The 23,161-nt window shown below is 38.0% G+C and overlaps 1 protein-coding gene across 4 annotated transcripts; it reads left to right on the top strand.

Annotated features, from left to right (window-relative positions):
• Positions 1-85: 85 nt before the first annotated feature.
• Positions 86-22,806, top strand: AP3M1 (adaptor related protein complex 3 subunit mu 1). 4 transcript variants are annotated; one of them, XM_007166576.3, is made up of 10 exons: positions 86-364; positions 5,774-5,868; positions 10,128-10,403; positions 11,098-11,269; positions 15,109-15,246; positions 17,322-17,407; positions 18,412-18,545; positions 19,415-19,622; positions 21,076-21,220; positions 21,691-22,806. In XM_007166576.3, exons 3-10 carry the CDS (start codon positions 10,131-10,133, stop codon positions 21,789-21,791), a joined length of 1,257 nt encoding a protein of 418 aa, XP_007166638.1. In that variant the 5' UTR covers positions 86-364; positions 5,774-5,868; positions 10,128-10,130; the 3' UTR covers positions 21,792-22,806. The 4 variants fall into 4 exon arrangements, with proteins under 4 accessions (XP_007166638.1, XP_007166637.1, XP_007166639.1 ...); XM_007166577.3 differs by lacking the exon at positions 86-364 and adding an exon at positions 420-840; XM_007166575.3 differs by lacking the exon at positions 5,774-5,868.
• Positions 22,807-23,161: the final 355 nt, after the last annotated feature.

The following is a 23,161-nucleotide window of genomic DNA, read 5'->3' on the forward strand; positions in this document are numbered from 1 at the left end:
TCTACCTCTCAGCCTCACCCATTGGCTAGTACACAGCTCTTCCTAACCCCGCCCTTCCGACTGTAAGGACACCCTGACTGGTTTAGGCTGCGGATGAGCGCCTAAGTCCAGAAGATGTGAAAGCTCCCATTCATCTAGACTCTGGATGATCTAGAAGATTATATCCTAAAATTCAAAAGACGTCTTTCTCCTCATTCAACGTCTTCTCACTCATTTACTCTTTCCAATACTGTTGGTTACTTTGAAGCTGTTAGTCAGGCAATCTATCCGGCATCCCAACTGCGGGGTCCTCACGATCTCAGCTGCCTCGGCCTCCGTCCGGAGAGGACCCCGCGTCGAATCACTGACTGGCCCAGGAGTCGGGGTGAGTGTGGGGGGCTGGGGGTCTGCGGACGGGGGGGGCATCACGAAAACTGGGACGTAGGCTGAATAGCTCGGGCTCTTGACTGCTGTCTGGGGTGCGGGAGCGTCTCCGGTGCTGTGGACCGGGGCCGCGCCTCCCTCCTGGCCTTCCGGTCTTTCTTGCCAGCTGGGCCGGAAGGGAACGGTGCACCTGCAGCCCAGTGTTTTCAGGCCCTCAGGCTCAAGAGGTTCAGGCTCATTGGGGTCCCTCACCGTGCTCTGACGCGGGAAAAAGGTCTTGTCACCCACGGAGAGCTGAAGTACCGACGACTCGGACCTCACCCCCAGGCTTCTGCTGTGGAGGACAAAATCCTTAACTGTCCTGAGCGGACGTCCCGTTAGAGGGTGGCGCCTGGATGAGCCTGGGGTAATGCGGTGAGGACGGTGTTGCAGTTCTTCAGAAACGAGTTGATAGGATTCTAAACTGAGGAGGTGACAGTGAGTATGGAAAAGTGATAAACGATGTGCTTGGTTGGATTTGGTGGATTTGGATTGAACCCGAAGCTGAAGCTTGATTAAAAACTTGAGTCCTCACATGAGAAGGAGGAATTTTGTGGAGCTTGGAATATATCGAGTTTGAAACAGTAGTTTAGGTGAAGATGAAAGAAAAGTTTATTAAAAAAAAAAATCCTTATAAGTAAGCCAGAAAGAAACTTTCTAGGGGAGAACCAAGACAGGTGAAGTTCCGTATAATTTGGTAAGAAGTATTTGTTTTGTTTTGGGGAAACTTATCAGTGACATGAAATGCTGCAAGGATCAAACGAGGAAGTTGAAGTCTGAGAATAGGTCGTTGGATTTGATGATTAGGAAGTCATTGGGTCATTTGAGAGAACTGCTTTAATAGAGTCAGTTATTGAGAGGAGAGACTGCAAGTGTAGACTAATGCTTCTTCGTTTGGAGCATGAAGTGAAAGATGGTTGGCAAGGTCCCTAAAAGGTTTGGGGTTTGTTTGTTCTGTGTGAGAGCAGAAAGCAAGTAACTAATGTATAAGATTAAACATTCAAGAAACAGGAGATAAGACTTGGGAAGAGAGAAAAGGATATGGGATCAAAATTACAAGTGGAAAAATTAGTGTTAGGAAGAACGGAGGACACTTTCATTTGAGACCATAGGAAAAGTGGAGGATTGAAATGAATGAAAAATTACCTGAATCTTAACATACCTTTAGTAGGAATGCTCTCTTGGCAATAAGGTTAGCTTTTCTTACTGAATCTTAGGATTTTACAATGTTTTTAAACAGTCAACATAATAGGCTGTTGGAGTTCCCTGCAGACTAGATATTTTTAAGTAGCTCAATAATATTTCAATTCACACATAACGAATGGTATTTGTAGAGAAAAGGAATTCACTCTCTCTCAACAAATGACTTTCTCTCCTATTACACAGAGAAAATAGAAGCCATCATCTTCATGCAACCAAATATACAAATCTGCTACCCTTCTGTTTAAAGAGGAAGAAGTGTCCCTTCTCCTTAGGGAAGGCAAATCCTTTCACCTGGTTTCCCAGTGCCATCCTCTCCTACCTTCTCAGGGTCTTTTTTTTTCCTTTGGTTAAGTTATTTCCTCTCTCTAATTCATCAGCCTTTCCCCTTCTACTCACATTTTTCCTTCAGCATTTAAAAATATTCTTTCTTAACGTTATGAACTACTTCCATTTATTTTCTTGTCTTTTTCTCTCCTTCATAGCTATAGTTCTTGAATGGATCATCTACTCTCATCTCTGTTTTTCCAGCTTCTTGCTATTTATTTCTCAGCCCACTGCAGTATATCTTGTTTCCACCATTCCACTGAGCTACCACTGAAACTGCCCTTACTAAGATCACCAAATGGCCTCTATGTGTTAAATTGTACGTTCTCATCAGGCTGAAAATTTGCTTCCTTTGAGGCCAAAAAAAAAAAAAATCATACTTTTATGTATAAAGCACAGCTATTTATGGTACATAAAGAGGTGTACAGAAATATTCTGTGGTATTAAAATTTTATGGAGGAGGGGTGTGAGTGAAGGGGAGTCTGAAAAGACACCTTAGGATGCAATAATGAAAGTTGAGAAACACTGTAAAATAACAGACATTTTCAGTTTTCCTTGTAGCTTGACCTCTTTGTGCCATTTAAAATGTTTACCACTTCTTTTTTCTGGAAACAAACTAACATACTCTGGTTAGTAAACTACCCCCCCCCCTTTTTTTTTCTTATCCCTCTTCAGCCACGTCTTCTCAGTCTTTTTCCAGGTCCACTTCCTTGACCCACATGCTACTCAGATTTTGAAGTTCCTTCCATAGGTTCTCTTCTACTATACACATTCTCTCTTTGTAGTTTTAGTCTCCTTATAGTTATATTTTGCATTAATAAAAAATCATGATTACAGTACTCACAAATCTATCTCCAGTTTGGCTTCTCTCTGAAGCACCAGACCTATATATACAATGGTCTTTTGAATATATCCATTGGGGTCAAATATATCCAGAATTGGGTCAGATTATATAGGACCAGGGCTGAATCCCTCGTTTTCCCTCTCATCTCCACTGCCTGTTCCCCACCCCCCAAACTTTTCTCAACCCTAAATGTTTCTCTTATCTTTTCGTTTTACTCATCCCTATTATCAACACTCTAGTCTAGACCACCACATAACTCATCTCTCAACTAGTGTCAAAATATTCAGTTGCCCAATTATCCAGTTTCCACAGTGCGATCTTAAAACTGTAAATTGGGTTGCATGAATCCCCTGCATAAAACCATAAAAAATGATTTTACATTGCACTGAGAATAAAGTGAACCAATCTCTGCTTATCTTCTTCTCCATTCTCATCTCATCACTTCCATCCTCCTTCTGAAGTTGCTAAATTTGTACTGGATTTCTTTGTCTTACATTCTTTCTCACCTTGAAGCCTTGTGGATTTTTATAGCACACTGTATTTCCCCTATCATCTTACTGTATTAAATTGTTTGCCTTCTTTGCTGAACTCTAAATGCTGTGAGTTCAGGGACTCTTATTTTGTTCACCTTATATCCCCATTGCTTAATATATAAAACATTCAAAACTGTTGAATGAACAGGGTCAAAATATTGGTTAAAGATCAGAATAGCTAGATTATATTCTGGTTTCATTCTCTCACCTTAGATACAGGCCCTTCTATGCCTCCATTCTGTTATATACAGAAGGAATACATTTTCTTTTTTAGACACTCTCTTCCAAGGATATTTTGACTATTGTAATTGCACTGCTTGTGAATCATCAGGGTGAGTGTGTTCAACGTTCAGTAAAGAGGGTTTATGAAGTATTTAAGCTGCAGTCAAAGCTCTGATGGAACTGCCTCTGAACACAGTTTCTTAAGTGGCTTTAAAATAAGCTTGGAGAATTCTGTTTTCTGACTCAGAAGTCACTAGGAACAAAAAGATAGTTGTGGTGGTAGCTTTCCCAGAAAGTTTATTAAAATAATGAAAGAAAGAACTGCAGCTACTCAAAGGATAAGTAGCTAAAGAAACAAGCAAATTTACACTGCTGCATGTGGTATTTGCTTTTTGCATTAGGCCCTTGGTCTTAATATGGATAGAAGAAATAAGCTTTCTTCCTATAATAGAAGGTTAAGATGGGTTTTGAAGCTAAGCACTGTTGAAAGCTGCGAGTGCTGTGCTTTCATCTCAGCACTGAGGACAACAGCAATAAATCCAGATGGCAGTTTAACTTGCTCTATTCTTCTGAGACCTAAACTACTGCCAATGAAAACAACTTTGGTGGAAAGTTTTCCTGGAAAGAATTTTTCACCAGCTTAAGAGGATGAGTAGGAATCTGGCCGCTCTAATAAAGAAACTACAAAGTCACTTGCTTCAAGAATAAGCAGCTTTTTTAGGGTATATTTTGGCAATGGAGTACCACAGATCCATGTGAACTACACTTTCTTTAGGATGAATAGTTTAAGAAGATAACCTATGTCAGCTCTCTTAAATATAATTTCTGGTCTAAATAATTTATTAGAATACATTTTGGCTTCTAACTAAACAAGAGGCATATCCTTCAACTCTTCCTCTTAAATTATAAGCTCAAACAGCACATTTGCTGCCCAGTCCAATATGATAACAGCCAGCTCCGTGTAGTTATTTAAATTTAAATTAATTAAAATTAAAACTTCAGTACCTCAGTTGCATTAGCCACATTTCAGGTTCTCACATTTGACTAGTGGCTGCTGTATCGGACAGCACAGATAGAGGACATGTCCATTATTGCAGTAAATTGTACTGGACACTGATGCAATAGAGTGTGTTCCTGATAATTAGTTTCTAAGAGGCAGGTAAGAACAGGAGCTCAAGATTCAACTAGATCTGGGTTTGAATCCTAGCTCTGATACTTATTGTATCATCTTAGATAATTGACTTATCATTTCCAAGACTTTATTGTCTTATCTGTAAAATGGGGATAAGAACAGTATTATAGCATTGAGTTGTGAGGATTAAATAAGATAATATAAGAAAAGTGCCTAGGATAGTGTCTGGCCCACAGTAAGTACTCAGTTTTAGATATTATTAATTCATTTATCTTTAATGAATAAAACTTTGAATGAAGCTGAAAATTAATTATTGTGAAGGATGCTGTATTCCATAGGGGGCTCACCTGAAGTGCTCAAATATGGGTCTCATTGAGTTGATGCCAATGTTCCACTTTAAATCGTACTTTATATTTCAGATGAAAATTTTATTCCACAAATGGCATCATAATGCAAATTTAGTTGCAGATCTTATTGCTGGGTACTCCTGTTCTACTTTTTTAAAGTGTATCAGAGAACAGAGGTTAAAAGTCAGTAGGTTCTCTGTATTCCAGTGGCAGTATTTTAACACTCAAATAGAAACTGACACAAAGCAAACCTATTAAACAAAGCATCTGACTAAATAAAGTGGAAAGATTTAGGAGGTTCCAGATATTAATCCAGAAAAATTTAGTAGGTCCAAAGCCTGAGGTATCAGCGTTTATTGCTGCCACCTCAGGTTGATTACTTGGCTAAATAGAGATGCCTTTGAACAAAGAAACGTTTTCTTTTTCTAATAAACTGGAACCCTAAACTATCAATATTAACAGCATCCATACTTTATTAATACAATAATTGCTAAAGCACATCCTAGTAATTAGTATTATTTACTTAATAACTATTGAACATTCACCAAATGGGAAGAGGAAATCATCGCCAAATAGTCTTTAAATGTCAACTGCTTTCATTAAGTAAATGACTTCCTATAAAAAGAACTGGTCAGGTTGATGTCATTGTTTTCTGTGTCAATAGAATTGAATGAATTCATTCTGGAAACTCTTCCTTTCCTCTTTGGAATTTATCTTCATACATAGAAATTATTATATTCATAGATTTTATATTCTTTCTCCTTAGGCTACATTTATCATTCACTACTGTAATTTTGAATGAATGGACCCCTAAACACCTGATACTGATGTTATCTATATAAAAGAAAGGAGCAAGTTAAGGTAATTAGATATTTGTCCACTGTCTCCCATATTACAAGGACAATAAACTTTTTATTTGAAGCATAACTAACACTCAGAAAAGTATACAAGCCATAACGTAAAGCCCAATGAATTATCACAAAATGAACGCAACTTGTAACCATCATCTAGATCAAGAAATAAAACATTACCGGCACCTTAGGAGACCAACCCTGTTCCTGTCTCAGTCATCACCCCCACTCTCCTTCCTAAAAGAAACCATTTGATTTCTCAAACTATAGATTAGCTTTGTCTGTTCTAGAACTTCATATAAGTAGAATCATACTGTATGTATCCTTTTGTGTCTGGCTTTGTTCAATATTGTGTTTGTAAGATTCGTCCATATTTGTTTCATGTAGCAATAGTTTATTCATTTTCATTGCTGTGTATTTCCCTTTAATAACACACTAGTTTATTTTCCCATTGTACTATTAATAAATAATAATAGTTTTCACTATTACAGTATGTTTTTATACATGTTTTTTGTGCACATTTGTACACATTTCTGTTAATCCACCTGGGAGTGGATTTGTGTGTTACAAAGTATTAAAGAATACTTTTTATTAATTGAAAAAATAATTATATTAAAACTAAGCATTTTTTAGACTGAAAACTACTAAACTGCAGTTTTCTAAAAATGTGAAGTTTAGTAGTTTTCAGTATATTCACAAATCTCTAATTCCAGAAGATTTTTTATTTTTATTTTTTTATACATTTATTTTATTTATTTATTTTTGGCTGTGTTGGGTCTTCGTTGCTGCGCATGGGCTTTCTCTAGTTGCAGCAAGCGGGGACTACTTTTCGTTGCAGTACGCGGGCTTCTCATTGCAGTGGCTTCTCTTGTTGTGGAACACAGGCTCTAGGCACATGGGCTTCAGTAGTTGTGGCTCGTGGGCCCTAGATCACAGGCTCAGTAGTTGTGGCTCACGGGCTTAGCTGCCCCACAGCATGTGGGATCTTCCCACAACAGGGCTCGATCGAACCCGTGTCCCCTGCATTGGCAGGCAGATTCTTAACCACTGCACCACCAGGGAAGTCCCTCTAATTCCAGAAGATTTTTATCACCTCAAAAAGAAGTACAAAAACCAGTGGGGCTTCCCTGGTGGCGCAGTGGTTGAGAATCTGCCTGCTAATGCAGGGGACACGGGTTCGAGCCCTGGTCTGGGAAGATCCCACATGCCACGGAGCAACTGGGCCCGTGAGCCACAGCTACTGAGCCTGCGCGTCTGGAGCCTGTGCCCCGCAACGGGAGGGGCCGCGATAGTGAAAGGCCCGCGCACCGCGATGAAGAGCGGTCCCCGCACCGCGATGAAGAGTGGCCCCCACTTGCCGTAACCAGAGAAAGCCCTCGCACGAACCGAAGACCCAACACAGCCAAAAATAAATAAATAAATAAATAAAGTAGCTATAAAATTAAAAAAAAAAAAAAAAAAAAAAACCAGTAACTCCCCATTCTTCCCCCTCTACCCAGCCCCTAGCAACCACTAATCTACTTTCTGTCTCTGTGCATTTGCCTGAATCCTAGACATTTCATACAAATGGAATCATACAATATGTGATCTTTTGTATCTGGTTTCTTTCACTTAGCATAATGTTTTAAAGGTTCATCCTGTTGTAGCATGTACTGGTACTTCATTTCTTTTTATGGCTGAATAACATTTCATTTCGGATATTTATTATTTATCCATTCATTGGTTGATGAATCCATTCATCAGTTGATGAGTCCATTCATCAGTTGATAGACATTTGGATTGTTTCCACTTTTTGACTGTTATAAATAATGTTGCTAAGAACATTCGTGTACAAGTTTTTGTATGGACATATGTTTCCAGTTCTCTTGGGTGTATACCTAGGAGTAGAATTGTTGGGTCATTTGGTAACTCAGTCTTTAACTTTCTGAAGAACTCAAAACTGCTTTCCGCACAGCTGCACTGTTTTACATTCCTACCAGCAATGTATGAGGGTTCCAGTTTCTTCACAAACTTGTCTACACTTGTTATTGTCTGCCTTTTGATTTGATTATATCTAGCCTAGAGAATATGAAATGTTATCTCATTGTGATTTTAGTTCATATTTTGAAAAGATAGTGAGCATCTTCTCTAGTGCGTATCAGCCACTTGTTTGTATATCTTCCTTGGAGAAATGTCTTTTCAAATTCTTTGCACATTTTTTATTGGGTTATTTGTCTTTTTATTATTGAGTTGTAAGAGTTCTTTATATATTCTGGATAGTAGTCCCTTGTAAGATGTATGGTTTGCAATTATTTTCTCATTCTGAAGGTTGTCTTTACTTTCTTGATAATGCCTTTTGAAGCACAGAGGTTTTAATTCTGATGTAAGTCTGGGTTATCTGTTTTTTTCTTTTGTTCCTTGTGCTTTTGATGTCATATCTTAAAAACATTTTCTAATCCAGGGTCATGAAGATTTATGCATATATTTTTTCTAAGAGTTTTATTGTTGTAGCTCTTATATTTAGGTCTTTGATACATTTTGTATTAAGTTTTGTATATGGTATGAGATAGCAGTCCAACTTCTTTATTATGCATGTGGAAATCCAGTTGTCCCAGCACCATTTGTTGAAAAGACTATCCTCTCCCCCACTGAATGGTCTTAGCACTCTTGTCAAAAATCAGTTGACCGTATACGTAAGGGTTATTTTAAGAACTTTCAATTCTATTCCATTGATCTGCATGACTCTCTTTGTGCCAGCACCTCACTGTACCTTACATCAAGTTTTGAAATCGGGAAGTGTGAGTCCTCCAAGTTTGTTCTTCTTTTTCAGGATTGTTTTGGTTATTCTTGGTCTCTTTCATCTCCATGTGAATTTCAGGATCAGCCTCTCAGTTTCCATTAAAAAAAGGCAGCTGGTATACTAATAGGGATTGCACTGAATCTGTAGATCAATTTGGGGAGTCATGTCATCTTAACAGTATTAAGTCTTCCAATCCGTAAGCATGAAAGGTCTTCCCATTTTTTTAGGTCTTTTAAATTTCTTTCAGTGATGTTCTATAATATTCAATGTACAGGTCTTACACTTCTTTTGTTAAATTTTTTCCTAAATATTTTGATCTTTTTGATGCTTTTGAATTGCTTTCTCAATTTCATTTTCAGATTATTCATTGCTAATGTGTAGAAATACTTGATATTTTATATTAATTTTATATTTTGCAACCTTGCTTAACTCATTTATTGCTCTAGTAATTAGTGTGTGCATGTGTATGTGTAATTCTTAGAATTTTCTACATGCAAGATAATATCATCTGGAAATAGAGATCGTTTTGCTTCTTCCTTTCCAATTTGGAAGCCTTCTGTTTCATTTTCTTGCTTAATTGCCCTGGCTAGAACTTCCAGTACCATGTTGAATAGAAGTGGTGAAAATGACATCATTGTTTGTTCTTTATGTTAAGTGGAAAGCTTTTGGTCTTTAAGTATTAAATGTTAGCTATGGGATTTTCTTTTCTTTTTTTTTTTAATTAATTAATTTATTTGTTTGTTTGTTTTTGGCTGCACTGGGTCTTCGTTGCTGTGCGCGGGCTTCCTCTAGTTGCGGAGAGTGGGGGCTACTCTTCGTTGCAGAGCGCGGGCTTCTCATTGCGGTGGCTTCTCTTGTTGCAGAGCATGGGTTCTAGAGTGCAGGCTCAGTAGTTGTGGCACACGGGCTCAGTAGTTTTGGCACACTGGCTCTAGAGCGCAGGATCAGTAGTTGTGGCGCACAGGCTTAGTTGCTCCGCAGCATGTGGGATCTTCCCGGACCAGGGCTCGAACCCGTGTCCCCTGCATTGGCAGGCAGATTCTCAACCACTGCACCACCAGGGAAGTCCCTAGCTATGGGATTTTCATAGATGCTCTTTATCAGGTTAAGGAAGTTTCTTTCAATTCCTGGTTTAAATGTTTTTAATTACAAAAGGTTGTTGGATTTTGTCAAATGATTTTTCTGCACCTTTTGAAATGATTATATTTTTTGTTTTTTATTTTATGAATATTGTATATTGTGTTGATTGATTTTCATATGTTGAACGAACCTTGCATTCTTGAATAAATCCCACTTGGTCAGGGTTATAATCTTTTTTTATATGTTGCTGGATTCAGTTTGCTAGTATTTTGTTGAGGATTTTTACACCTATAGTCTTAACTGATATTGGTCTGTAGTTTCTTGTATTGCCTTTGTCTGGTTTTGGTGTCCAGATAATACCAGGATACTTTTTTGATATATACTAAATTTAAACTTTTTTCCTCCCCCAGAAAATGATCCACAGTCTATTTCTCATAAACTGTTCCGGTGACATATTTCTAGAGAAGCACTGGAAGAGTGTTGTGAGCCAGTCTGTCTGTGATTATTTCTTTGAAGCTCAAGAGAAAGCAGCTGATGTTGAAAATGTACCACCTGTTATTTCAACACCTCACCACTACCTCATCAGTATCTACCGGGATAAGCTCTTCTTTGTCTCTGTCATACAGACTGAAGTGCCACCTCTCTTTGTAATTGAGTTCCTACATCGAGTTGCTGATACTTTTCAGGTTGGTTATTCATCAGATATTTTGAATTTGAATTATCCAAGTTATATTATGATTATATTCTTTAAATACCCAGTTTTTGATGTATAGTCTATTTCTCTGTCTCTCTCTCCCTCTTCTTTTCAACTAAGCATAAGTTCATAAACATAAACCTTTTTAGTAGGGCATACAGTAGTACACATGGTGCTCCAGTTACTGTTTTAGAAGAACAAAACAATCTCATGGTCATGGAAGCTGTATTTTTTTTATGTATTATATATTATGTCATCAGGAAATAATAGTGCCCTCCACATACATTTCTCTGAATAGTACCACGATTTTTACTGGTTATGAAATCTTCCAATACTTACACTTTATTTCTTTCTTGTCTTGCTGAATATACCAATAATTTTAAACTGATCTTTGTTTTTTGGAGTACCTAATCGGGGAATGAAGTTTATAGTTCACATTCTGTTTTAACATTTCAGTGTACTTTCTGGCACAATATGTAATAGGAATTCAATTCAATTTAAAAATATTAAGGAAATATTGAGAAATAGTATATAGAACTATGGAGGTTTTTTTCCCTCTGTTTTACATATTTTCAACATCTTAAACAATGAATTACGCTACTGTAAGCTTACCCTTTAGAACAAAAAGTACTTAGCAAGCCTGTCTTCATGTCTTCCATTGTGCAATGTTATGAACATTTTGTTAGGACTACTTTGGTGAGTGTTCGGAGGCTGCAATTAAGGATAATGTGGTCATTGTATATGAGCTCTTGGAAGAAATGTTAGACAATGGATTTCCACTGGCTACTGAATCTAACATTTTGAAAGAACTGATTAAACCACCAACAATTCTGCGTTCTGTCGTCAACTCTATTACAGGTAAGGTGAAACACACTCTGTTAGGAACTGAGCCATTAAAACTTCATAAACAATTCATTTTTGCTTATGATCTGGCAGATTATTAAGGTAGTCCATTTTGGCCAGAATTATAGTTAGTGATAATGTTAAAATGGATGTATATTTCTTTTCATGAAAAGAGACTATATCTTAAATGATACAGAACTTTTGGCTATTACTCTTCTGTTATTTTGCTACAGGACTACAAAAATATTATTACTATTGTTTAACACTAACTAGTAAGACTGAATAAATTATCCCAGTTAATCATAAAGAAGCCAATGTAGTGACGGCTGTTAACTATTGTGGTAATCATTTTGTAATATATACATATATCAAATCATTATGTTGTGTACCTTAAACTAATACAATGTTATATGTCAATTATATCTCAGTAAAGCTGGGAAAAAAATAAAATTAAAAAATAGCATTATAGGGCTTCCCTGGTGGCGCAGTGGTTGAGAATCTGCCTGCCAATGCAGGGGACACGGGTTTGGGCCCTGGTCTGGGAAGATCCCACATGCCGCTGAGCAGCTGGGCCCGTGAGCCACAATTACTGAGCCTGCGCATCTGGAGCCCGTGCTCCACAACAAGAGAGGCTGCAATAGAGGCCCGCACATCACGATGAAGAGTGGCCCCCGCTTGCCACAACTAGAGAAAGCCCTCGCACAGAAACGAAGACCCAACACAGCCATAAATAAATAAATAAATAAATAAATAAATAAATAAATAAATAGCATTATAAAACTGGCATTATGCTGCATACCCCACAATTACTAGAGTGTAGAAAATTTAAGACTGCACCACAGAGTACATGCCATCTCCTCCAAGTCTTTATTTTGTACATATAGAAGATATATTAAAAAGAGAAAATTAGTCTATTTGTGAGATTTCATGCATTGTGGGCCTTGTATTTGTGTTACAAACTTCTAATTTTGGTTTAATTCTTGAGTATAGCTAGAAATTAGGTACATCCAGAGGACGATATACTTTTGAAAGTATCAAAGTCTTCTAGAGAAAGATTTCTGTGAAATGTTATATGCCACTTCAGCTATACTGTCCACCATTGCAAACCCCTTTCCAATTGCACTGACCTAAAAAATGGGGTAAGAGAGGCCTATAAGAAAGTGATTATTCCTTTATTCATCCTCTGGGCAAGACTGAGTGTCAGGAGAAATTTAAGGAAAGATAAGATGGGGTGTCTTTGCTCCTAAAACATAAACTCTGGATGAGAAACTGGAAAAAAAAAATTAAAACATATAAGTAACAGTATAAGATTTTGAAAAGCAATTCCATACTTTATAGATGGTATAGTGACACTGGAGGGTACACATGGTGTAATATTAAATGGAAAAAAACAAACAAACAGGGAATTCCCTGGCAGTCCAGTGGTTAGGACTTCTTGCTTTCACTGCTGGAGCCCGGGTTCAGTCCCTGGTCGGGGAACTAAGATTGCACAAGCTGTGCAGCGTGGCCAAAAAAGAAAAAAAAAAAAACAAGCACACAACCATAAAAAGTTACTCTTAATTATACATAAATATTCCCACAAAAAATGTTCTAAAGTTTATAATACCATCTCCAGCTAAGGAACTACATATTATCTTTATTCTTGCATTATACTCTCTGATTTCCAAAATGAACGTGTATTTTATAGTCAGAAAAAAATTAGTGAAATACAAAATTTTTAAAAATTGATTTTTTTTATATTTATTTATTTTATTTTTATTTGTCTAGCTGCTCCGGATCTTAGTTGCAGCACATGGGATCTTGAGTTGCAGCATGTGGGATCTTAGTTGCAACGTGCGGGCTTCTTAGTTGCTGCATGTGGGTTTCTTAGTTGCTGCATGCGAACTCTTAGTTGCAGCATGCATGCAGGGTCTAATTCCCTGACCAGGGATCGAGCTCGGGCCCCCTGAACTGGGAGCGCTGAGTCTTAACCACTGGACCACCAGGGAAGTCCCATAACATGGATTGTTAAGGCAATACATTATAAAGATCAAGAGAGTGGTTCAGTGGATAAAGTAATCTCTCCTGAACTGTAGTGGGTAGCCCTAGGACGGGGTCCTGGAGAATCAATAGAATTTAGGAAGAGAGGGAGGAATAAGAACATTCTTCATAGATGGAACTGTATGAGAAAAAACACAGTGAAAAATCTTGAATTGTATTACCTGTTTAATAGAAGCAGAGCTGTTTTTCAGTTGAGTAGTGAGATAAAATTAAAAAGTTAAGTTGAGGAAGTCCTAGAATGCTAGTCTAAATATTTAGCTTTAATCATAAAGCCAGTGGGGAAACGTTTAAAGTTTTTGAACAGGAAGATTAAAGCAGTGTTTTTAGAAAATTCTGGAAGGCAACAGGGTTGGAGACAGGAACACCAACCATAATTACACTACAAAGGTGTATGCGTACTTTGACTGCAACTACAATCAAACACGGGTTTGAACTGCCCAAGTCCACTTAAAGTCAGATTTTTTTCAATAAACACGTATTATAGTACTACACAATCCACAGTTGGTTGAATCTGTTGATGCAGAACCATGTGTACAGAACACCAACTGTAAAATTATACATGGATTTTCAACTGCACAGGGATCAGCACCCCTAAACCCTGCGTTGTTCAAAGGTCAACTGTATTTTTATTTATTATTTTTAATAAATTTTTATTTTTATTTATTTATTTAGGCTGCGTTGGGTCTTCGTTGCTGCACGTGGGCTTTCTGTAGTTGCGGCGAGCAGGCTCTCATTGCGGTGGCTTCTCTTGTTGCAGAGCACGGGCTCTAGGCACACAGGCTTCATTAGTTGTGGCACGCGGGCTTCAGTAGTTGTGACGCACGGGCTTAGTTGCTCTGAGGCATGTGGGATCTTCCCAGACCAGGGATCGAACCCGTGTCCCCTGCATTGGCAGGCGGATTCTTAACTACTGCGCCACCAGGGAAGTCCCAAGGGCCAATTGTATATTTTAAAGTGAAATCTGAAAAAAGCAAAATTATCAAAATAGAAAAAAATAATAAATGCAACGTGTTCTGAGGGAAATGTTTAAAGAAATATACCAAAACGTTAATGGTAGTTGTATTTCGGTGATAGGAAGATAGATTTTTTTTTAGCTACTTTTCTGAACTTTTCACATGTTGTTGTTATTGTTAAGCATGTACTACTTTTGAGTTGGAAAAGTAAATTAACCAGAATGTTAAATATGTCACAGCTCAAGGGTGTATGTTTTGGACAACCAGACTTATTTTCAGACATATGTCAGTTTACCAGGAAATTAGCCAGATTTTGAACATTAGCCATATTGCATGTGGGTGTGCCATATGGGTGTGCTGACCTTAAAATGGGAAACGGCCAGAGTATGTTCTTCAGCCAGTTAACTCTGCTTGGCGGCATCTCATGTATAATTTAAGCTGAATGCCAAATGGCCTACTTATCACTCTGTATTCTCAGTGCAGACATTTTATCAGCAGAGGGTTTTGAAACAACCAGCCTCTTTTTTCATCAGTGGTAGCAGGATGAGATTCTGTCGTTGAGCCACTGGAATTAGGTTAGGTTACTGTTAACACACAGGAAGCAAAAGATAAGTAAATGAATTTAACCTGGTTTGGCAGATAGACACAGGACCACATGGCCTATTTCTGTCTTCTAGAAATTTGATCACATTGGTATGGATATGTCTCTGACAATTCTGTAAACCATCCACAACTTCAGTGGAGAAAAACCCAAACACTAAATAGTGAAGCAGCTAAAGTACTTGAGTTTTTTTTCTGTTAAGAGCTTTTCTCATGAGCATCTTATGTGTTAGCTTTGCTTTCTGTTTTTCTGGTTTCTAGGCAGTAGTAATGTTGGGGACACACTCCCCACTGGGCAGCTGTCCAACATCCCATGGCGCCGAGCAGGGGTAAAGTACACAAACAATGAAGCCTATTTTGATGTCGTTGAAGAAATAGATGCAATTATAGATAAATCAGGTAATTGTGTGCATATTATCAGGGAAAAAACAGTTCAGCTGACATAAGCTGAATAGAAAACCGAAATCCCTTGGCAGTATGCATTTCAGTGGAAAGGCATTCATTTTCAAATCTGTTTATTTTGTCCAGAGGTTACATATTATTTTCATAACCTCTAGTTGAGAAATGCCAAACCTTTGTAAATCAGATCTCATGCCACCTTACTTTAAGCCAATTATTACCCTATATTCATTTCCATCTTGCCATTTATTCAGTTTAATATTTGTTGTATATCTACTATGCACCATATTTTTTGCTACCACTTTATGTGCAGTCCTTCTAGTAAAGACCCCAGACTAAAGAACAGTACTGTATTAGAATCATAATGTTTTATTAAAAACATCTAGTCCAACCCTCACATTTTATACATGGGGAAACTGAGGCTTAGAAGAGTTAAGTAATCTGTTCAAGGTCACACAGCTAGTTGGTGTGTGAATATGAGTTACTGTGAATTATAGACACTATCTCTACAGTGAGTGCCCTTTTTATTATAAAATTCCATTGTATGGAATAATAGCTGTACTATTAAAGAATAATGGCCCCTATTTCTTAAAAGTTAACAGCTAGCTTAGTCCATTTCATTAGAAACTTGTCTAATTTTATTTAAAATATTTTAACTTTGATTTATTGTTAAAATATTTTAAATAACATTAGCCAAGTTTCTAATGAAATGGACTAAGCTTCCTGTTAACTTTTAAGAAATAGGAGCCATTACAAACAATAAATGCTGGAGAGGGTGTGGAGAAAAGGGAACCCTCATACACTGTTGGTGGGAATGTAAATTGATACAGCCACTATGGAGAACAGTATGGAGGTTCCTTAAAAAACTAAAAATAGAACTACCATACGACCCAGCAATCCCACTACTAGGCATATACCCTGAGAAAACCATAATTCAAAAAGAGTCATGGTACCACAATGTTCATTGCAGCTCTGTTTACCATAGCCAGGACATGGAAGCAACCTAAGTGTCCATCAACAGATGAATGGATAAAGAAGACGTGGCACATATATACAATGGAATATTACTCAGCCATAAAAAGGAACGAAATTGACCTATTTGTAGTGAGGTGGATGGACCTAGAGTCTGTCATACAGAGTGAAGTAAGTCAGAAAGAGAAAAACAAATACCGTATGCTAACACGTATATATGGATTCTAAAAAAAAAAAAAAAGGTCATTAAAATATTTTAATTTTGAAAACAAAAACACTAATTTGAAAAGATACATGCACCCCAGTGTTCATAGCATTATTTACAATTGCCAAGATATGGAAGCAACCTAAGTGTTCATCAACAGATAAATGGATAAAGAAGATGTATACACAGTGGAATACTACTCAGCCATAAAAAAGAATGAAATTTTGCTATTTGCAGCAATATGGATGGACTTGGAGGTCATTATGCTAAGTGAAATAAGCCAGATAAAGAAAGACAAATACTGTATGATATCACTTATATGTGGAATCTTAAAAAATACAACAAACTATTGAATTTAACAAAAAAGAAGTGGACTCACAGATATAGAGAACAAATTAGTGGTTACCATTGTGGGGTGGGGTGGGAGAATGGGAGACACAAACTATTGGGTGTAAGAGAAGCTCAAGAATGTATTGTACAACACGGAATATAGCCAATGTTTTAACTGTTTAATTTACAGTTAATTTAATAACTGTAAATGAAAAGTAACCTTTAAAAATTGAATAAAATTTTTTTTTAATTTTAAAAATCACTGGAAAATAAGTATTTTAACTTCACATCCAGCAGTCTTACAAGGTTGACACTATAAAGATAGGGACAGGTTTGATTTTCCTTAGAATTGTCATATTCTAACCAGAGATAGGTACAGGCCATGGCACTCAGTAAAGAAGCTATCTGAACTAGTGTAATGGGTCCTCTGTCCACTAACCTTTTAATAGATGTGCAAAGCTTCAGTATGTCTGACACCCAGGAGATATCTCCATTACTTCAGATACAGTGATAGCTCTAGTAAAGATGCAGATTCCAATGATGTTATCACCTTTATTTCTTTCTTTAGGGTCTACAGTCTTTGCAGAAATTCAGGGGGTAATTGATGCTTGCATTAAGCTATCTGGAATGCCTGACCTTTCCCTTTCTTTCATGGTAAGTTTTGTTCTCCTGTTTTGTAGCTCCTTGCAAGCCTAATACATGTGAAGTACTAAATGAAATGATAAATACTGAGACATGTTTGTTTTAGATTGCAAAGGATTATCTAAGAAATATTCCTAACACAGCTTCCAAAGACAGTAGCTTACATGATGAGCATTGCCTTTATGGAAAGGCTGAGGAGGGGTCTTTGCCTCTGAGTATGCTGGAAGTAGCTTAAATGGCTGGCTGGCGTCTGCAAATGTGCAGTGCTGCTTTTCCTGAATTATTACATGCTTTGTTGATATGAAAGGGCATTGATCTTTTGCATCATTTTAGATACAGCATGATACACTACTAAGAACCGTAAAGAGAACTGAGCTCTGATGCTACCTCTGCCTCTAACTTGTCCTGACCCTGAGCTCTTTGAACCTCAGTTTTTTCATCTATGAAATGGAAATGATACCACTCACATTTTCTACCTCATAGTTATTGAAATTCAAATAAAATAATGTATATAAAATATTTGCAGACTTTAAAGCATTGTGAAACTGTAAAGTTGTGTTGATGTGATCATAATAAACTCTTACATGACTTCTCTATCTTGATGAAGCATATTAATTTCTCACAATATCTGAATTAGAGTTGCAATATTCATTATACTTTATTTATTTATTTTTTAAAAAAATATATTTATTTATTTTTGGCTGTGTTGGGTCTTCTGTGCGAGTTCGGTTTCTGTGCGAGGGCTTTCTCTAGTTGCGGCGAGTGGGGGCCACTCTTCATCACGGTGCGCGGGCCTCTCACTGTCGCGACCTCTGTTGTTGCGGAGCACAAGCTCCAGACGCGCAGGCTCAGTAGCTATGGCTCACGGGCCTAGTTGCTCCGCGGCATGTGGGATCTTCCCAGACCAGGGCTCGAACCCGTGTCCCCCGCATTGGCAGGCAGATTCTCAACCACTGTGCCACCAGGGAAGCCCCATTATACTTTATAAATATGGTTGTCTTCTGTTTCCCTGGCAGAACCCAAGGCTTCTAGATGATGTCAGCTTCCACCCCTGCATCCGGTTCAAGCGTTGGGAATCTGAAAGAGTTTTGTCATTTATTCCTCCAGATGGAAACTTCCGACTTATATCATATCGTGTCAGCTCACAAAAGTATGTTGATGCATCGAATCTCCTGTCATATATCAGTGTACTGCATAGAACTCACTTTTCCCTGTTTCATTCTGACAAGTTGGGTACTTGAATTCATCATTGCTCCCTTTAGCCATTGCTCACCAGGAGACCCAGGAAGAACTGGTGAAAATGTGTGTCTAACATAATCAGTATACTTTGAATCTTAAGAGTATAGAGTAGTAGTAAATTAGACTGTAGTAAGAATATATACCTGAGAGCAAGCATTTTGGACCATGCATAACCTGGGCGAAACTGTGAACCCATGCCATAATTTTACTGTGGTCTGTGGACGTCATGCCTGATAGAAGGAGACAGACTTACCTGTAGCTCTCTAGGACATTCTTCAACTAACTGACTTGAAGTCACTCTTCTCTGCACTGAAGTTTAAATGAATGATTTAAATGATTTAGCATCGTGGGTTGTAGCTGGTTTGTCCCTTGAAAATATCAGAGTATTTTGGTAACATCAGAACAGGACTTAAAAGCAGAGGAATTGTTTCTTGGCCCTTACCACATAGAAACTGATTTATTTAGTTTGTATAATTTTAAATTATCTTTCTATGGGATCTTAATTCATTTCTTTAAACTAGGGCTATTTGCCCCAATTGTTTATACTATAATTAAGCTTCAGATTTCTATCTTGATTTGTATACTTACTGCTCAGAAATTGTATAATTCCTAGCAGAGTGGTTCCAGAACACTGTGCTATATTCAACCTGCCTTGGTACACATACTCAATCTGCGGTTCTGGGGGTATAGGATACTCTGGACTGAGGTTTTCAGGCCACCTCTGGAACTCACACTATTAATTGTATGTTTTTGTGGTTGTGTCTTTCTTTCTCTTTTTAGTCTAGTGGCAATACCAGTATATGTGAAACATAGCATCAGTTTTAAGGAGAACAGTTCTTGTGGTAGATTTGATATTACAATTGGACCAAAGCAAAATATGGGGAAAACTATTGAAGGAATCACAGTGACAGTTCACATGCCAAAGGTTGTGTTGAATATGAACCTGACACCAACACAAGGCAGCTATACATTTGATCCAGTTACCAAGGTACAGCCACCTAAAATCAAGAGTGAGCAAGTGTTTCTGCAATCTTTATTTTGTGCTTTGGGGATGTGGGGGGACAGAGGGAAGGGTCTAATGTCTTGGTTAAAATTAAAGTTCCTAACAAAACCTAGAATGCATACTGTGCTGTGCTTCTGCCACTGCCTGAAGAGGGAATCCTGCATCTGCTGCTGAGTCGACGAACAGAAAAGTGAGACTCATTCTTTCTTCCTTCAGAGTCTGCCTTTACTTATCCATTGATAATCCAGAGATTCACTCACTCTTCAGTGAGGAAGATGTCTCATAGAAGCCTGTGATATAAATTTTGTCTTCCTTTAACAAACAAGGAAACTAAAGCTCTGAGGTCAAGTGACTTGCTCAAAGTCACACAGCTAGTTAGAGGCAAGGTTGGGATTTGAACCTAAGGCTATCTGGTAAAAAACTTTTTAAAAAGAGAAAAGCATTATGTGGATATAATGATCTATTAATTGTTAATAGATATTATAATCTATTAATTGTTAAATTTTCTGTAGAAATTAAGACCTTTCTCTTCCTTTCTCATTTAAAAGCATTGTTTCATACTCTTCCACAGAGGATGTTGGCTAGGAAAGCTGCCTTCTCCCCCTACATATATTTGCCTCTAGCAGAAGGATTTCAGAGGAATTTTAAAAGATGATTTTTCTCTCTGCTTCCTGCTTGGGTAAAAAATGATTCTTTTCCTCAGTAGAGTCATTGAGCTACCTGGTAAATGAAAAGGGGTTTTGGTTTTTTTTTAGTAAAATCATTGAATGTTAAAGATCATCTAATCCAATCCTGAGGATTTGAAGAATCTCCCCAGAGACCACACATGGCTGAGAAGTGAAGGGGGAGCTCCAGATCCCTGGCCCTTCACCCCAGCTTCAAACATAATAGCTTCACTTTCTCATCTGTTACTGAGCTTCCTCACTAAAGATTTCATTTGAACAAAGAGTTCCATCACTAAAAGTTTAAAAACACCAATTTAGGCCCATCTTCTTATTTTACGGAAAAATAAACTTAGGCCCAGAGATAAACAGTAAAGGTGGTATAGTGGAAAGAACATTTGATACCAGAGAGCTGTAGGTTCAAATCCCAGCCTTGCCTCTAACTAGCCGTGTGACCTTGAGCAAGTCATTTGACAGAGCTTTAGTTTCCTCTTTGTTAAAAGAAGACAAAATTCACATTACAGGCTTCTATGAGACAGCATATGAATAGTGCTAAGCACAGTGCTATATCCAAAAGTAGATGCCTAACAAACATTGGTTCTCTGCCCTCACTCTTCATTCAGAGTCACAGAACTAATTAGTGATAAAACTCAGTGGAAATCCCAGGTCTGTTTCCAAGACACTGTGCTTTATTTTGTACAGAAGTTTATGGTGTCTTTGAACATATGTCTTTAATAAATAGTTCAGAATGTTTTTGCTTTTTATGTCTTTTTAAGGTACTAACGTGGGATGTGGGAAAAATCACTCCACAAAAGCTCCCCAGTCTTAAAGGACTGGTAAATTTACAATCTGGAGCACCTAAGCCAGAAGAGAATCCAAGCCTCAACATACAGTTCAAGATCCAGCAGCTTGCCATTTCAGGTAAGGAGAAATTTGACTTGTGTTTAAGGGTAATTGAGTTTTGCTGAGGTCAGCTACTAGGATCTTAGAAGGGTAACTGACATTCCGTCTCTACAAAGAGCAACAGCTCCAGCATGCCTTTCACTCTGTGCTATGGGTACAGTGGTTTTGGAGAGCACCTTATTTCACACAGCTTCCCTTCACCCCTACCCTCATTCAAGCACAAAGAAAGGAGCCATTCATACTCAGAGAAAGTAGAATTATCCTAAAAGACACTGCTTGTCCACATGGGAATCTGAACTAAAACCATACTTCCATAGTGCTATAATCTGTGAATGGTAGAAGGAACATTGCTTCCAAATGGTGACAAGGACACTGGTTAATGTCAGATTTACTGTGTAGTAAACTCTATTTGCTAAGCAAATATTGTATTGGTTGGTGTTACCAGGATAGTAATTTATTCCTTTCCTTACCTATTCTTTTTGACACAGGCTTAAAAGTAAACCGCTTGGACATGTATGGGGAGAAATATAAGCCATTTAAAGGAGTCAAATATGTCACGAAAGCTGGAAAGTTCCAAGTGAGGACATGAGAAGAGGCCAGAATTCCTCAAGATATGTTTGTTTTCCAAGTGTCATTACAGTTTATTACCATTAGGTACCAATTGGATGGGAATACATATTCTAGTTAAAGCATTTGTGTCGAGCCACACACCGCTAACAGAGTTGCTTAGTAATCAATGTAGGGTTCTTAAGGAGCTTTAAGCTAAGGAAACTTCTGAATGACTTAGCTTATTTGTATCTTGTCACTTAGGAAGATTTTAGAGGTGATTTCCTCCATAGGGAGACACCAGCTGGAGGCTACATATTTTAACAGTCAAGGCAAAAGTCTACAGTGATAACCTCTCTCCTAAAACAAGTGAGCTGGTCTCAGCAGGAGCTATCTTAGTCTGTAATTGATGTATCAAGTGCAGCCAAATGTCACACTTGATCTTAGCCATCCCAAATCTTCTGTCCCAACACAGGAAAAATTCCTCCCACCCCAAGAAGTTTACAGAAAACTGCCTCTTCGAGTGTTTGCCTTATTCAGCTTTTCACTTATGCCATTAAGCAAGCACTGTAGCAAAAGCCACTTCACATGGCCCTGGCAGGGAGCACTGCTGCTCCATGCTCCATTCTCACTGTACTTGATATTGTATTTTTTATAAATAAGATTTTTATGTAAAGCTCAGATTTTGATTTATAGGGACCTTGCTGCAGTAAGTACCATCTCAGTTTTGTGCCACTTGGTTCAGCTGTTAGCACAGTAAAAATGATTTGTATCAAAGGGCTGAATGCTTTAAGGTAAAAAAAGGGAACACTACTTCTGCTTTTAGGAAGTTATTGCAAGCACAAGCATTTGAGATTTTAAGCAAATTAATGTAGTAAAAGAGAAACTTAAGTGAACCTTTGCCATCTTCATGTTTTATAAAGCTTATCCAACACCACTTAAAACCAGTTAGCCTGAAGGCCTCATGCCCTAGTTCAGCTAAAGGAAGAAAATGTGCCTGCCTCACTGTTGTCAATCTTTTTTTTTTTTTTTTTAATCTTTTATCTCTTTTTGTTGTTGTTCTTTTTTTTTTTTTTTTTTTTTTTTTTTTTTTTTTTTAAATTTTTTTATAGCTACTTTTATTATTTATTTATTTATTTATTTTTGGCTGTGTTGGGTCTTCGGTTCGTGCGAGGGCTTTCTCTGGTTAGGGCAAGTGGGGGCCACTCTTCATCGCGGTGCGGGGACCGCTCTTCATCGCGGTGCGCGGGCCTTTCACTATCGCGGCCCCTCCCGTTGCGGGGCACAGGCTCCAGACGCGCAGGCTCAGTAGTTGTGGCTCACGGGCCCAGCCGCTCCGTGGCATGTGGGATCTTCCCAGACCAGGGCTCGAACCCGTGTCCCCTGCATTAGCAGGCAGATTCTCAACCACTG

This window comes from Balaenoptera acutorostrata, chromosome 16, assembly GCF_949987535.1.
Source record: "Balaenoptera acutorostrata chromosome 16, mBalAcu1.1, whole genome shotgun sequence".
NCBI lineage: Eukaryota > Metazoa > Chordata > Mammalia > Artiodactyla > Balaenopteridae > Balaenoptera > Balaenoptera acutorostrata.